Source organism: Taudactylus pleione, unplaced genomic scaffold, assembly GCF_031769625.1.
Source record: "Taudactylus pleione unplaced genomic scaffold, aTauple2 ptg000329l, whole genome shotgun sequence".
Lineage (NCBI taxonomy): Eukaryota > Metazoa > Chordata > Amphibia > Anura > Myobatrachidae > Taudactylus > Taudactylus pleione.
Genome location: NW_028284730.1, coordinates 10,824,589 through 10,839,045, shown reverse-complemented (window position 1 = coordinate 10,839,045; position 14,457 = coordinate 10,824,589). Strand labels below are relative to the sequence as shown.

The following is a 14,457-nucleotide window of genomic DNA, read 5'->3' as shown; positions in this document are numbered from 1 at the left end:
GGACAGAGCATCCACCAGAGACGCCCCTTCGTCTCTTGTGCGAGACCCGTACACCGGCAACTTGTTGTTGTGCCGTCACGCCATGAGGTCGATCTCTGGAAGACCCCATCTGTCCACCAGTAGTTGAAAAACGTCCGGGTGCAGGGACCATTCCCCCGGATGAACATCCTGGCGACTTAGAAAGTCCGCCTCCCAATTGAGCACTCCCGGGATGAAGACCGTTGATATGGCCGGAAGATTGCGCTCCGCCCAAACCAGGATCCGAGACACCTCTACGAGAGCCGCCCGGCTTCGGGTTCCTCCTTGCCTGTTTATGTAGGCCACGGTGGTAGCGTTGTCCGACTGGACCTGTACCGGGTGACCCTGGAGAAACCGATGTGCCTGCTGGAGAGCATTGAAGACCGCACAGAGTTCCAAGATATTGATTGGAAGCTCCGCTTCTGTCGGCGTCCACCTGCCCTGGAACAGATGTGGACCCGAAACTGCTCCCCAGCCCAGAAGACTGGCGTCCGTTGTCAACAGGACCCAATGTGGAACCCAGAACGGACGTCCCTCGCTGAGGCGAGTCGTCTGTAACCACCAAGCAAGGGACAGGCGAACCTCCGGGGTGAACACAATCGTCTGGGACTTCAGAGACTGAGGCAGCCCGTTCCACTTTGACAGGATCAGGTGCTGCAGAGGTCTGGAGTGAAACTGGGCATATTCCACCATGTCGAACACCGACACCATGGAGCCCAGTGACCTCATTGCCGAGTGTAGAGACACCCGGCGGCTGTGCAGACAACTGCGCACCCTTGACTGCAAAGCAGAGATCTTTTCCTCCGTCACGAAGATCTTTTGCTGTCCCGAGTCCAATAAGGCTCCAAGACGGGATTAGAGTGGACTTCTGCCAGTTGATTAGCCAGCCGTGCCGTTGCAGCAGGGCAATGGTCAGGTCCAAGTGGCGTAACAGGAGCTCTGGAGATCCCGCCACCAATAACAGGTCGTCCAAGTACGGCAACATGCGGACTCCCTGCAGCCGCAGAGAAGCCGCCATGACCGCCATCACCTTGGTGAAAACACGCGGTGCTGTCGCCAGGCCAAAAGGTAACGCCCGAAACTGGAAGTGGTCGCTGCGGATTGCAAACCTGAGGAACGGTTGATGGCGCAAAAGAATAGGGACATGCAGGTAAGCGTCCTGTATGTCCAATGACACCATGTAGTCCCCCGGTTCCAGCGCCAGAATGATGGACCGTAGGGTCTCCATCCGAAACTTCGGTACCCGCAAAGACTTGTTGAGTGCTTTGAGGTTGAGAATCGGACGATACGACCCATTGGGTTTCTGTACCAAAAAAAGATTTGAATAGAAACCCTGGCCCCTCTGGGAGAATGGAACAGGCACTATAACTCCAGCCTGGAGCATAGTGTGCAATACCTTCCGCAGCTCCGTAGCCTTGTTCTGGTCTGATGGTAGACCCATGGTGAAGAATCGAGTCGGGGGTCTGTGCCGGAAGGAGAGGGCATACCCGTGGGAGACCACCTCCAGAACCCAAGTGTCTGTCGTAGTGACCGACCAACACTGGGCGAACTGCAGCAGGCGGCCTCCCACCCTGGGATCCCCCAAAGGGAGACCCGGACCGTCAGGCCGCAGGCTTGTCATCTGGCTTGGGGGCCGGACGTCTGGTACTCCATGCCTGCTTCCGGGGCTTGACCGATTTCCTAGGGCCAGCCTGACGAGGAAACGACTGTGGTTTGGGCCTGCCTGGGCCCTAGATGACCGAAAGGACGATGGTCCAGAACCAGAAGGAGCAGCGGCCGACGGGAGACAAGCCGATTTGGCTGCCGCCAGCGTGGCCACAATCTTATCCAGATCCGGACCGAAGAGAACTTCTCCGGTAAACGGCAACGCTTCCAGACCCTTCTTGGAATCTGCGTCCGCCTTCCAGGATCGCAGCCACAAGGTGCGACGAGCAGCTACCGCTGCCGAAGAAATTCTAGACACCAGAGTACTAATGTCTAGAGCCGCCTCGTTGATGTAGGTGGCCGAATCACGGAGATTGCCAATCAACTCCGCCTGTTCGGCCGGACAGTCGGAATCAAAAGAAGCCTCTAATGAATCCGCCCAGCGCTCCATCGCTCTGGCAACCCAGCAAATGGCCATAGCTGGCCGTGCTGCCCCCCCCCGCAAGGGAATAAGCGGACTTCAGGCAGATTTCTACCTTGCGGTCCGTAGCATCCTTAAGGGAGGACATGGATGGCATCTGCAATGTGGCACTACGGACAAGACGGGTCACGTGAGAATCCACCTGTGGAGGGGATTCCCACTTAGCAAAATAATTATCCGCGAACGGATAAGCCACCGCCAGGCGTCTCTGCGGCTGGTATCTTTTGCCAGGCTGTTTCCACGCCTCCTCTAAATGGTCCACCAACTGACCCGAAAGAGGAAAGACTGTGGCATCGCCCTTCACGTCTTTGAAAAAGGCATACTTAGACTTAGCCGCTGGGGGAACTTCGTCCTCAATCACCAAGGCTGTGCGGACCGCCCGAATAAGTCCAGGAATATATACTTTGGACTTAGCATCAGCATCCTTAGTATGGAGAGGTTCCTGATCGTAAGGATCCAGAATCTCCCCATCATCAGACGTCCCTTCGTCATCCTCATAAGGAGCGGACAGAGACGCCAACAGCCGTTTATGAGGCCGCATCACAGACTTCCCTTGCAACACATCCGACAAGTGCTGTACAGAACTCGTCAGGGAGTTAACCCACGCTGGCTCCTGAGAAACCAGGAGCGGGGAAATAGGGAGACTGTGGGGTACCACCAATTGTCGTGGGAAACCCTGCATGGGTGACGACACCACAGACTGCTGGGTACCCATCGGAGTAAACGCGGGCTGCGGAGCTAACTGGCCCACTAAAGCTGTTAGCGCCTGAGCGAAACAAGCCCAGGGCGGCTCCTGTACCAGTGCTGTAACCGTAAGAGGCCGCGCCATGGACAAACACTGCCGGCAAAGGCCCTCCGCGCTACCCTCCCCCTCCGCTAACGGTACTTTACACGTGGTACACTGTAGCTGGAGGGGAAAATCACTTTCAGACATGATGGCACCACGTATGTGACCCCTCTCACCAATTATATATTAAATAGGCGAGAGACCACCCTGCAGCACCGCACCGCAAGGGCTTAGCAGAAAGAACAGGGACAGTAATAAAGCTGACAGTCTTGAGGAGAAAAGTTACAGGCAGCAGCGCTAGCACAGTCACATACAATGCAAAGAAAATCAATTCCTGCACTAACAGCGCTGATCACTCAACTACACAGACACAGGGCCTGGTAGGACACAGCGCTGCATACACAGACCTGACCACAGCGGAGGAGAGGTATGCGGGGGGACCCAGACCACGATGCTTCCAATGCAGGCTTCCAGCAGCGTTCACCATGCTTCTGAAAAGATGGCCGCCAAGGAGCAGAGAGAAGGCTGGCCTGGGGGAGGAGCGCTGACACAGGGCCAGTCAGCACAGTGCAGAGAGGGCTGTGTGCAGCGGGGGAGGCGCCGGCTGTGAGACAGGGAAGGCGCGCTCCCCTGGCATGCATTTAACCCCTGGGACGCCGCAGCGCTACCGCTCTGCTGCGGTCCACTGTCCCAGGGGGTAGTGGAAGCGCAGGTTGGTCGCCTGGCTCCACGCTGCAGCCAGTCCCCAGGGAGCCCCCTGCCTGGGGACTTAGGACCATGTGATCAACGGGGACCCACCGCGGGACCCCGCTGCTTACCTCTGTCCCCCTTGAATCCGGCCATGGTCCGGAACATCTGGGGTCACCGCTAGCTGTGACCCCAGATGCCCACCAGCATCCCCGGATCAGTACCGGCGTTCTGGTACCGGCGGGGTGTAGGGAAGACAGCATGGACGTCAGGACTGACTGTCCATGCTGTTCATCCAGATGTGCAGCCACAGCTGCATGAAGAAAAAGCTTCAGGGGCTCTTCTAGCCCCCACTCCAACAGGTGCACCCGACTCTGGCTGGGCACCAAACTAAACTGAGGTGCCTTGGCTCGGGGGCGGGGTATAGGAGGGGGACCTAGTGCATCCTGGGAGGCTGAAAGCTTAACTCTTTGGTGCCCTGCGACTGACGTCACACCTATACCCCCCCCCAAGGTATCCTGTGGATACTTTATGGACCCTGAAGTAGAAAAAGCTACGTACGCTGCATCGTAGCACACTGCATGCTGATTCAGTCACACACAGATATACAAGCGTCACATATCAAATTAATCCACACATTCTCCTGGTGCGTCCTAGTCACATCACGTTGCTACTAGATGCATTGTCGTGTCACGGGACCAGACACGCCAAGAGGGCACATCTGTATGTTAAAGTCCAGAAGCTTTTACAAAAGGTATACTGTATTACCAATGTTATAAGTAACCACTATACACAAGGGAGCATTTGATATATAGTGGTCCTTTGACGCAAGCTGTTCTATTCCAATAAAAAATAAAAACACTTCTCTACTTGTATAAGATCCCTCCGCTCACCTCATTATGAGGGAGACCTGCAGCTGAGAAGATGGGGATTTTCTGGCCACGAGCAATACTGTTCATTCCATCAATGGCAGAGATCCCCGTCTGGATCATCTCCTCAGGATAGATCCTACACTGGGGATTAATGGGCTGCCCTGCAGGGGGAACAGTACATGTGAAGTCAGGCATGCAGGTACTTCCATATAGAAAATACTAATAAGTAAACCAAAGAAGTTCTGTAAGTCTACAGCAATGACTGGGTTCTAAAATTCAACACTCAATATAACTGACAAAGCAGAGTTTAAACAGAGTTACCCTCGCCATGGTCACAGATGACATAGGATATAAGATTTGGAGAGCCTTACTTACCCATGATGTCCAGATAATCCTCAGCCAACACATGAGGCCCTCGGTCAATGGGCTTCCCTGAGCCGTTAAACACACGACCTGAGAGAATGAAGAAAGGACATCATGAAAACCCCGGGGTACATGTTACACACACACATATATACTATGTAATGTAAATTAGGCTCCAGTGTAGTTTTAATGGAGCAACATGTAAAGTATGCACATACCCAGCATGTCTTCAGATACTGGAGTCCTTAGGATATCCCCAGAGAATTCACAGGAGGTTTTTTTGGCATCAATTCCAGATGTTCCCTCAAATACCTGCAGGGGGGAGAGACAATGCAGATGGAGAAGGGAAACAAGTCAGATCACTATAACCACTCAAACCTAGGACAACGTAGGATGAGAATCGGACACTTGTTGGAGAACCACAAGTTGCAGCAATCACTGCAAGGTGGCAACGTTTTAATGAAGCAGATCTCAGACACGGGACTATACTTCTCAAGACTGCTAGTAAAGCAAATCATAAGATGGATTTTAAAGTAATGAAACATTGGTTGTATACTCTTAAAAAAAAAGGTTTTATATTGAGAGACAAGACGGGTATAACTATGAAGGAGGGTGGTCTTACCTGTACAACTGCTTTTGACCCGCTGACCTCTAGCACTTGCCCACTCCTCTTTGTACCATCAGGGAGGGTCAGGTACACAATCTCAGAATACCTGGGGAACTAAGACGGCACAGAAACAGGTGAGAAGACAAATGAAAAAAAAGAATGAGCAGGAAATATGGGAGAATGGAAAAAAAAACGGGGGAGAGAAATGAATGACGTTATGGCTTAAGGGGAATTAAATGTGGATGTGAAGTATAGAAGTCTGTATAAAAATAAAAAAAAAAGGGAGAGAACAATCTCATTTTACGGCTTTTTATAATGCTTACTTATTTTTGTAAAAGGAACTCTATGGGGTATATTTATCAACGCTCGATTTTAATAAATTTAAAATCAATTTAAAAAACAAATAAACAGAAATCGAACAACATGGATGTTGTGTATCTGGGGCTAAATCACATTTAATAATAAACAAAATCAAAATGTCTGTTAGTAAATGTGTGATTTAAGCCACAGAAACACAACATCCACGTTGATTGATTCTGATCGTCGTTTTGTAAAAATAAATGGAACTCTGTATTAGGCCCAGTAGAGGGAACAGCTGGAGCATTGCCTGAAATTCTCGCACCACCTATGTGTACATACAGAATCGCTCTGCATTAATCTGCACATTGCATGAGGCATGTCACACATATTTGCAAGATGCCTTAGAACACTGGAAACTATTGTATATTTAGAAACATTTTCCAAACTCTTACATAAAGAGAACTACATTTTCCACACTTGGGGTGACCATGCGTGAAGTCTAATCAAACGTTGGTGACATTTTTATTGTCGGCAGAGACAAAGGGAGAGGCAAAGAGAATAGGAACGGGTCAACTATTTAATCAAGGAGGCCCCGTCCACTGGCTTCAAATACGTTATGTTCTGCAAACTAAACTTCTGTACTCATTCATAACATGCATTTGTCAAAACTACAGTAGGTCTCATCCACCGGCAGCACGGTCATGCCTCACACTAGCATGTTATATGAATACAATGCAAGAAACTAAACCCCCCCCCAACCCTACCTGCATTATTTACATACATTTACTGCAGGTGGATGCATTGGGGAAGAAATGGTGCCTCCAAGGTAACATCCAGAAAGGGAGTAAAAATATAGTTTTCGTATATGCTTAGGGTACATATATACGCTGTGGGAAGGTTTAGTCTGACACAACCTAACTGGTGATCAGAGCACTGCATATATGGGCAGCTTAAATGAGTTTCAGATTTCCTGTGTTATAAAATAGGACAAAACAATAGCTACCTTGACATTGTCCAAGATGACGAGAGGCCCATTGACTCCAGACACTGTGCGATAAGCTGTAAAACAAAGACAGGCAGGTCAGCACAAAGACAATACGCACATTGTAATCTACAGTATCCAATGGTCTTGAGAAACAGACGTCATAAAGTTGCCCAAGTGGTTGGGTTTATTCTTTGGGCCCCAACGGCAGAACTGTGGTCAATTTGAAAGGAGCCAGGTACTTGGTGGCCAGGACACATGCGAGAATCACATGGGACCATCCAGTGAATCAGATTTACACATACAGCAGCCAATAGGTACTTTAATGAGGATTGCTGGCTATTTTAAGCTCTCACAGAGCAAGGTTTGGGCTACTTGGTAGGGAGTGGGGGAGGGGGAAACTACTTGTGCCAGCTTAAATTTTGCGTGACATCCGATTCAAGCTAAAAAAAAAAAGTACATTACAGAGATACATGTCACATAGCATCAACATAATCTACAAACACATAGGATAACAGATATATAGCACCAAGCTCTATTCACAAGGAACCCTAACAGTACAGGGTTTAAGGATATCCATGATTGAACACAGGTGACTTAATACCTCATTCATTTTGATTACACCAACTGCCCTATCTCCAGAAGGATATTACTACATTAGAGACAGTACAAAGAAGGGCAACTAAAATGGTGCAAGGTCTACACCACAAAACGTACCAGGAAAGACTAAAAGATCTTAATATGTATAGTTTGGAGCAGAGAAGGGAAAGGTGGGACATGACAAACATTCAAATATATAAAGGGTTATAACAAGGTAAAGGAAGGAGACATTCTTCAAAGAAAGAGAAGTATTAGAACAAGAGGACATGTTCTGAAACTGGAGGGTGGTAGGTTCAGGGGAAATTTGAGGAAAAATTACTTCACAGAAAGGGTAGTGGACAAGTGGAATAGTCAGAGATGGTAGAGGCGAAGACAGTAGAGCAATTTAAACATGCATGGGACAGACATAAGGATATCTAGTGTTCACTCTAGCTAGAGTTAGAGCTAGAGAGGGCATGTTCGTGTGCGTGCCGAAGGCGCGCGCGACCGGGAAGGGGGCGTGGTCATTGAAAAGGGGGTGTGTCTATAAGACGCGTCCCCTTTTCGTCACTCTTGGGGGCGTGCCCGGCACTTACGGACACGCCGGGCAGCCCCCAAGCCTAGCAGACAGGGAGAATAGATGCCGGGCGCATGCGCCCAGCGTCTATTCTCCAGCGGTGACCGGGTCACCGCATATTTCTTCACCCGTGGGACACTGCGACCCGCGGGTGAAGACGGCTCCCGCAGGCTGTTAGGGCAGGGCGCTTTCTGCCCTCCTTCTGGAGGGCAGGGCGCCGCACCGCGCCCCGCTAAAACAGCCTAGCGGGAACGCTAGATATCCTTCAGAAGAAGTAAGGATCAATAAGGGTTGAGGTAACAATATGTTTAAAAATGGGGCAGACAAGATGGGCCAAGTGGTTCTTACATGCCGTCAAATTCTATGTTCCTATGTTTCTAACTGTGCTCCACCATGGATATCCTTAAAACTTGGACTGTTGGGGTGCCCTGAGGAGCAAGTTTGGGGACCACTGGTGTATGTCCTGCATCAGACTAGAATGCTGAAATTCAGCTAATGACTGATCCAGAGAAGTATATTCCCAGATGGGGGACGGCGCTGGCCAGAAATGATTGCAGCTTCTCTGAGAGACAACTTCCCAGCTCATCATTATCTACATATGATCTGCTGATGCTGTAACAATGGACGCATTCAGAATGACTTGCTATGCATTTGCTCATTACATATGGGAACACTTTCCTGGCGGAATGCACAAACTACAGAACTTTTATTTCCAGTACTGCTCAGGAGGCAAAATAATGAAGCAGGGTATACAATTACTGATGACGTGGGGCCGTGTACACCACTGATAATTACAGTACAGCAACATCCCAGATCTTCCTGCGATCCCCTATGTCGTAGGTCGCACCTTGTGGCCATTGCTGCTACCTGAATAAAACCTAAAGGTGTTTTGCATTAAAGGATTTTGTCTTTATTACTAATGTAATTTTTTTAAACAAGTTTTCCCAGTGCTCAGTACAGAAAGGCTTTAATCTACTTACACACCTCCTCCAACTAACACCATTAAAGATCCAGGAGTGACTGATTTGTTTCAGACTTATTTTTTTATTTTTAAATCAAGAGACATCGAGAAGCACAAATATGAATCCATGTAAACAATCTCTAATGTTAATATAGCAGTGGTCATAAAGGAAGCACTGTTATATTAACCATAGCAAGGTAATGGTATGTAGTCAATGCAGTGCTACCGTAGTGTATATTACTACAGGTGTATGAGTGGGAGACCGGTACAATCAATATTATACCAGGTATCGATAATAAAGCAACAGGTAATATTCTCAGAGAACTTAGGAGCAGTGTAGGTGAAGCCAATAGGGAAATAGGGTATAGGGTTAGGGAGGGCTGGGTACAGTCAGCATAAAAATTTGTCCAAAGTATTATCAGTCTTTTAGATACCATAGCGTTCCCACTAAGCTGTTTTAGCGGGGCGCGGCGCCCTGCCCTCCTTCTGGAGGGCAAAAAGCACCCTGCCCTCCAGGAGGAGGGCAAAAAGCGCCCTGCCCTCACCCGCGGGACGCAGTGTCCGGAGGGTGGAGAAACGTGCGGTGACGGGCGCATGCGCCCGGGCATCTATTCTCCCTTTCTGCAGCTCTTGGGGGCTGCCCGGCGTGTCCGTAAGTGCCGGGCACGCCCCCAAGTATGATGAAAAGGGGACGCGTCTTATAGACACGCCCCCTTTTCATGACCACACCCCCTTTTCGGGCGCGCGCACAAGGTTGCCCTCTCTAGCTCCGGCGCCCTGCCTGCCGCCGGAGCTAGAGTGAACACTATACCAGTATCCCCATTTTGTCATATCAAGAAATCACAACACATGTACTCAGGAGTCTTCAATGCTTGAACACAGATACTGTTGTAGTTATTCAGTTTAGTAAAAAAAAAAAAAACAACATTAAATATATACATATATATATATATATATATATATATATATATATATATATATATATTTTCCAAGAAAAGAGGGCACACTTTTTCCAGAAAAAACTGATGCTAAGATGCAATATTGAAAAGCCTAAATCCACATTAATTGTTTAAAAAATGCAGAAAATATCTTCATCACCACCCAGTGTAGGAAAAGTCTAAACTTCTGGCACAAGTAGGTAAAACGCTACTCAACCAAAAAACTTCCATAAGCAATCCATCATAATGAAAAAATCAGTGTAGGAATACTCATTTTAGTCTGTCGACCTCGGTCCCTTTGTTATTGGGCCGTTAGAGACTTGCAGCATACCAACACAGCATCTCCACCTGTAACACCCCGAGTAAACTAAAAGTGTCACTCACCTCAAACCACTTTAAATGCGCGCTCAACAACGCAATCAATTTACATATTCCGCAGCCAGGTGCTCTCCACGTGTGTCCCAAGCAAACCACGCCGGGGCTCTCATACTTCCAGGTGCATCCGGAAACACCATGTGCTCCGGGTGCATCTGATGACGTCATGCGTTCCACCTCGACGTGTGCCCCCCACGGACCACGCCGGGGCTCTCATACTTCCGGGTGCATCCAGTAGCATCTTATGCTCCGGATGCATCTGATGACGTCATGCGTTCCAACTATGCGTTCCACTGCCCGGCCATGTGTTGCACAGCCACAGCGCTCTGACAACTCAGCCCCAGTGGACACCCTACGCAACTGCATCTCCTTCAACCCGGTCTACTTCATTGCTGCATATAAGAAAATAACCACTAGGAGTCAAAACCTAATACAACCTTATGGCTGCCTGAGCGCACATTTACTGCTAACAGAGGGAGACATACACTTCATTGGACTGAATAGAGTTTTACCACTTGCTTGGCACTGGGTCTCATCATTTTTACACACTGGGAGTATATGATGCATCTTCAAATTTAAATTGCTATTAAGGAATCTGGTTACATTTATTGGTTGAGAAACATCCATCTAATCGTTCCAGTAAATCTTTATGAGAACTACTTGGCTTTTAAAAGCCTTTCTAGGAATTTCTCCCTATCAAGGGACAGAAAATAAGCTTATACTACTGAGTGTTCTAACCAGTTCCATATCATCAAGTGTTTGTTCAGACCAGTTCCATTTTTGTGTTTACCCCTGATGAAGTCCCATAGGTGGACGAAACGCGTAGGGTCAATGCTTTGAAAAACCTGCACCTACCACATAAGAAGTCCACCTAAGAGCTCACACCTGTAAAGGTGTAGGTGGCAGATAACATCTATCCTTCTGTACTGGGGCAGGTTTACTAAAAGTTGTTTTATGCTATTTATGTATTTATTTGTTTTGTAAATTGTTTATATTTTTACCTCTGTTGATATACCAAGAATAAAATATTCAGGAATAAGAATTATGGGCTACCATAGGGCTTTTATTTTAGGAACAATATCCAAAACATAAACTCATGGTGATTTCAAGACTAACTAGAAGGTTGTGTTTGACCAACAGCTAATATTGCAATAAATCCCTTTAAGTGGTGGAAATTTCTTCTATTCAATTAATACTCAAAGTTGTAGCGCACCAAAGGTACTCCTTCTCCTCCATTTCTATGTCCTCTACCAGCAGAGGTCCACCTAATTGGTGCAGCTGAACCAGTGTACGCGCGATATAAGGGTTCATTTTGTGTGTGTGTGTGTGTGTATATATATATATATATATATATATATATATATATATATATATATATATACACACACACACACACACACACACATATATACATACATACATACACACGCACACACACACTGCAGTGACAAAAAGTAATGGGATAGACGCCTAGTATCGTATAGGAGCCCCTGGCATCTATTCCACAATGGACTAATGACCTCCGGAGAGATAATGACCCATGCATCCTGAATAGCTTCCACAGCTCCCTAATATTTGTTGGTACAGGATCTTGGATGCGAATAAACCTCTCCACCATGCCCCGAAAACACTCGATTGGGTTCATGTGGGATAAACGTTGTGGCCACACCATTCGTCAGAAGTCTCTAGAATGCTTCTCTAACCAATTCTGGATGACACGGTGCATTATCCTGCTGAAATATTCCATCGTTGTGGGAGTAAATGAAGTTCATGGTGGGCTGCAAATGGTCATCAAGCAATGCAACGTAGCGTTTAGCGGTCAATGACTTGTTCAGGTGGATCAGCGGACCCAACCCATGTCACGTGAACACACCCCCATACAATTATGGAACCACCACCAGTCTGCACAGTGCCATGACGACAACTGGGGTCCTTGGCCTCATGGGATCTGCACCACACCCGAACTCTACCATCAGCACAAAACAACTGGAACTGTGACTCATCGGACCACGCCACAGGTTGCCAGTCCTCCAGGGTCCAATTAGCGACTTCATGAGCCTGTGTGAGGCGATGTGTCCGGTGTCAGTGTTAACAGCAGCACTCTGGTGGGGTCTTCTACTCCTATATCCCATGGAAGCTAAACACAACTGCACTGACCTGCTGGATATGCGTCCAGTACCTATTGCATTGAATGTCGAAGTGATTTGAGCCAGTGTCGCTTGCCTGTTACCATGGACAATTCTGGCCAGACGCCGCTGGTCACGATCACTAAGCACCCGTGGTCGGCCACTCCACTGTGGGTGGTAATGCCTCCCATAAAGTACTCCCAGTACACATGTGACACCGTCAATCAAGGAATGCTGAATGTCCGCACAACTTCGGAAATGGAATGTCACATCCGTCGGGCACCCACTATCATGCCCCATTCAACTGCGATAATTCACATCAACTTGCCATGAGCAGCCTAGCCGGTGTTCAAACTGACTCATGAGATGTCAGGTTACAACTCATGCAGGTCTGGGCATTTCCAAGATGCCACAGTACAGTGACGCCGCCTACCTTTACATACTGCTATCCCATGACTTTTGGCACTTCAGTGTATTACACATCTTTGTGCTTCTGGATGTAACATCCCCTCCTCCCCAGCAGAGATTTCATTTCCTCTTCTCTAATTGTTGTGTCACCCACAGATGAAATCCTCATTTTTCCAGGAAACTGGTCATGGGACTTTGACCACTAACCCTCCCTATACATAAACCGTGCACGGTACAGAGACCCCCACCTGCCTCTCTTGCAGCAGGTCACCCATTTATCTATAATACAGGATCCTGCAGTAACAGAGGACATCACAGCCGATGTTAGCATACATTCCTCTACATTACTGGAGTAAACAGTCCTGTACATGAGACAGGCAAGCCTAAGTAGGCACAAACCAGTGCTCAGTATTTTACAGGCAGACTAGTCAGTGACTACAACGGATCACAGGTCATACAAAGTTTCTGTTTTTGGGGTGATGCTCTGACTAGAATAAAAACCACCTGATGCATCAAGTACTTGGAACTTATTTTTACTTTGCACTGTGTGTTAAGGCGGGTATCCACTTATAGATATACAAACGAGAGCACGATTACGACATTGCAATTGTGCTCTCGTTTGTATATCTAGTGATGTGCCTAGACTGAACGTTCACTTGTTCAGTCCAGGCACATCCCTCATCCCCGCACATGCTGAACCTGACCAGATCGTCAGGTTTACCAGCATGAACGGGCAATGTCGGAAGCGACCAGCGGGCACGCGCATTGCTGGTCGCTTCCGACCAAAACATGCCCGATGCATGCGCGATTTGCAAACGACTGCCCGATAATGACGTCGTTATCGTGCAATCGCTTGGTTAAATCGCTAAGTGGATACCCCCCTTTACTTTATTTATCCTGAGACAAAGCCACAGTAGAGTAAAGATCTTACAATATAGATTACATTTTATGTATAGGACGCCACAAGTGTTCCGCAGCGCCGTAGAGAGAGCAAAACAATAAGACAATACAGTACAAATAGCAAAGGAGCCCGTCCCTGCGATGTGCCCGGGCTGCTGTGGGAGTTGCAGCGCATGCGCAGTCCTGCTGACTGCAGACGTGTGGCCACCATCGCCGGGGGGAGAGTTCCTAAGGAACCCTCTCCCGGTAAGTTTCGCCATGTGTAACCCATTGGCTACAATGGGCTAACACCATCAGATGGCGCTAGCTGCGGGGACCAAACTCTGGAATACATCACATTTCAGAAGTTGGTAAATATGGCAGCATCACATCCCCCATAGAAACCTATGGGGGAAGCGGCTGCCAGCAGGAATGGAGGGATTGCAGCAGGTATCAGAGTTATCTGCTGCGGTCCCTCTGTGATACATCTGGCGGAAACTTAATATTTGCGGTTACCCCCCGAAAACTGGTGTTTTCGGGGGTTAAGCCGCAAATAAACAATGATTAATGGGCTCCAAGGAGTGAACCAGTGTAAGGGGAGTTAAGAGCAGTGATCGTGCGGAGACACAAATTATGAGGGTCCCAGGGACCCAACATTTAAAAAATGTGGGGTCCTACGCTATTGTTTCTGGGTCCCATTATTATTTATTGTTATTTCATCTATTAAATAGCCATCAGACCTCTCCACATGCCCCTTAAATACACCAAGACCCCGCCATGTCTTTGAAGGTCCCTCAGACCACCCTACATGGCATAAGATCACCTTACATATCCCTAAAACGCCCATCAGATCCCCCCACATGCCCTCAGACA

At 48.1% G+C, this 14,457-nt stretch overlaps 1 protein-coding gene across 1 annotated transcript in view; it reads right to left on the bottom strand.

Moving 5' to 3' along the window:
• The window catches only part of ATP6V1B2 (ATPase H+ transporting V1 subunit B2), a 46,271-nt gene that overhangs the window by 27,088 nt on the left and 4,726 nt on the right, over window positions 1-14,457 (bottom strand). Inside the window, exons 2-6 of the mRNA XM_088443393.1 lie at window positions 6,763-6,818; window positions 5,475-5,573; window positions 5,071-5,164; window positions 4,865-4,942; window positions 4,511-4,650 (exon numbers count right to left, since the gene is read on the bottom strand). Of these exons, the coding sequence (XP_088299519.1) occupies window positions 4,511-4,650; window positions 4,865-4,942; window positions 5,071-5,164; window positions 5,475-5,573; window positions 6,763-6,818 (467 nt within the window). The remainder of the gene's footprint in view (window positions 1-4,510; window positions 4,651-4,864; window positions 4,943-5,070; window positions 5,165-5,474; window positions 5,574-6,762; window positions 6,819-14,457) is intronic.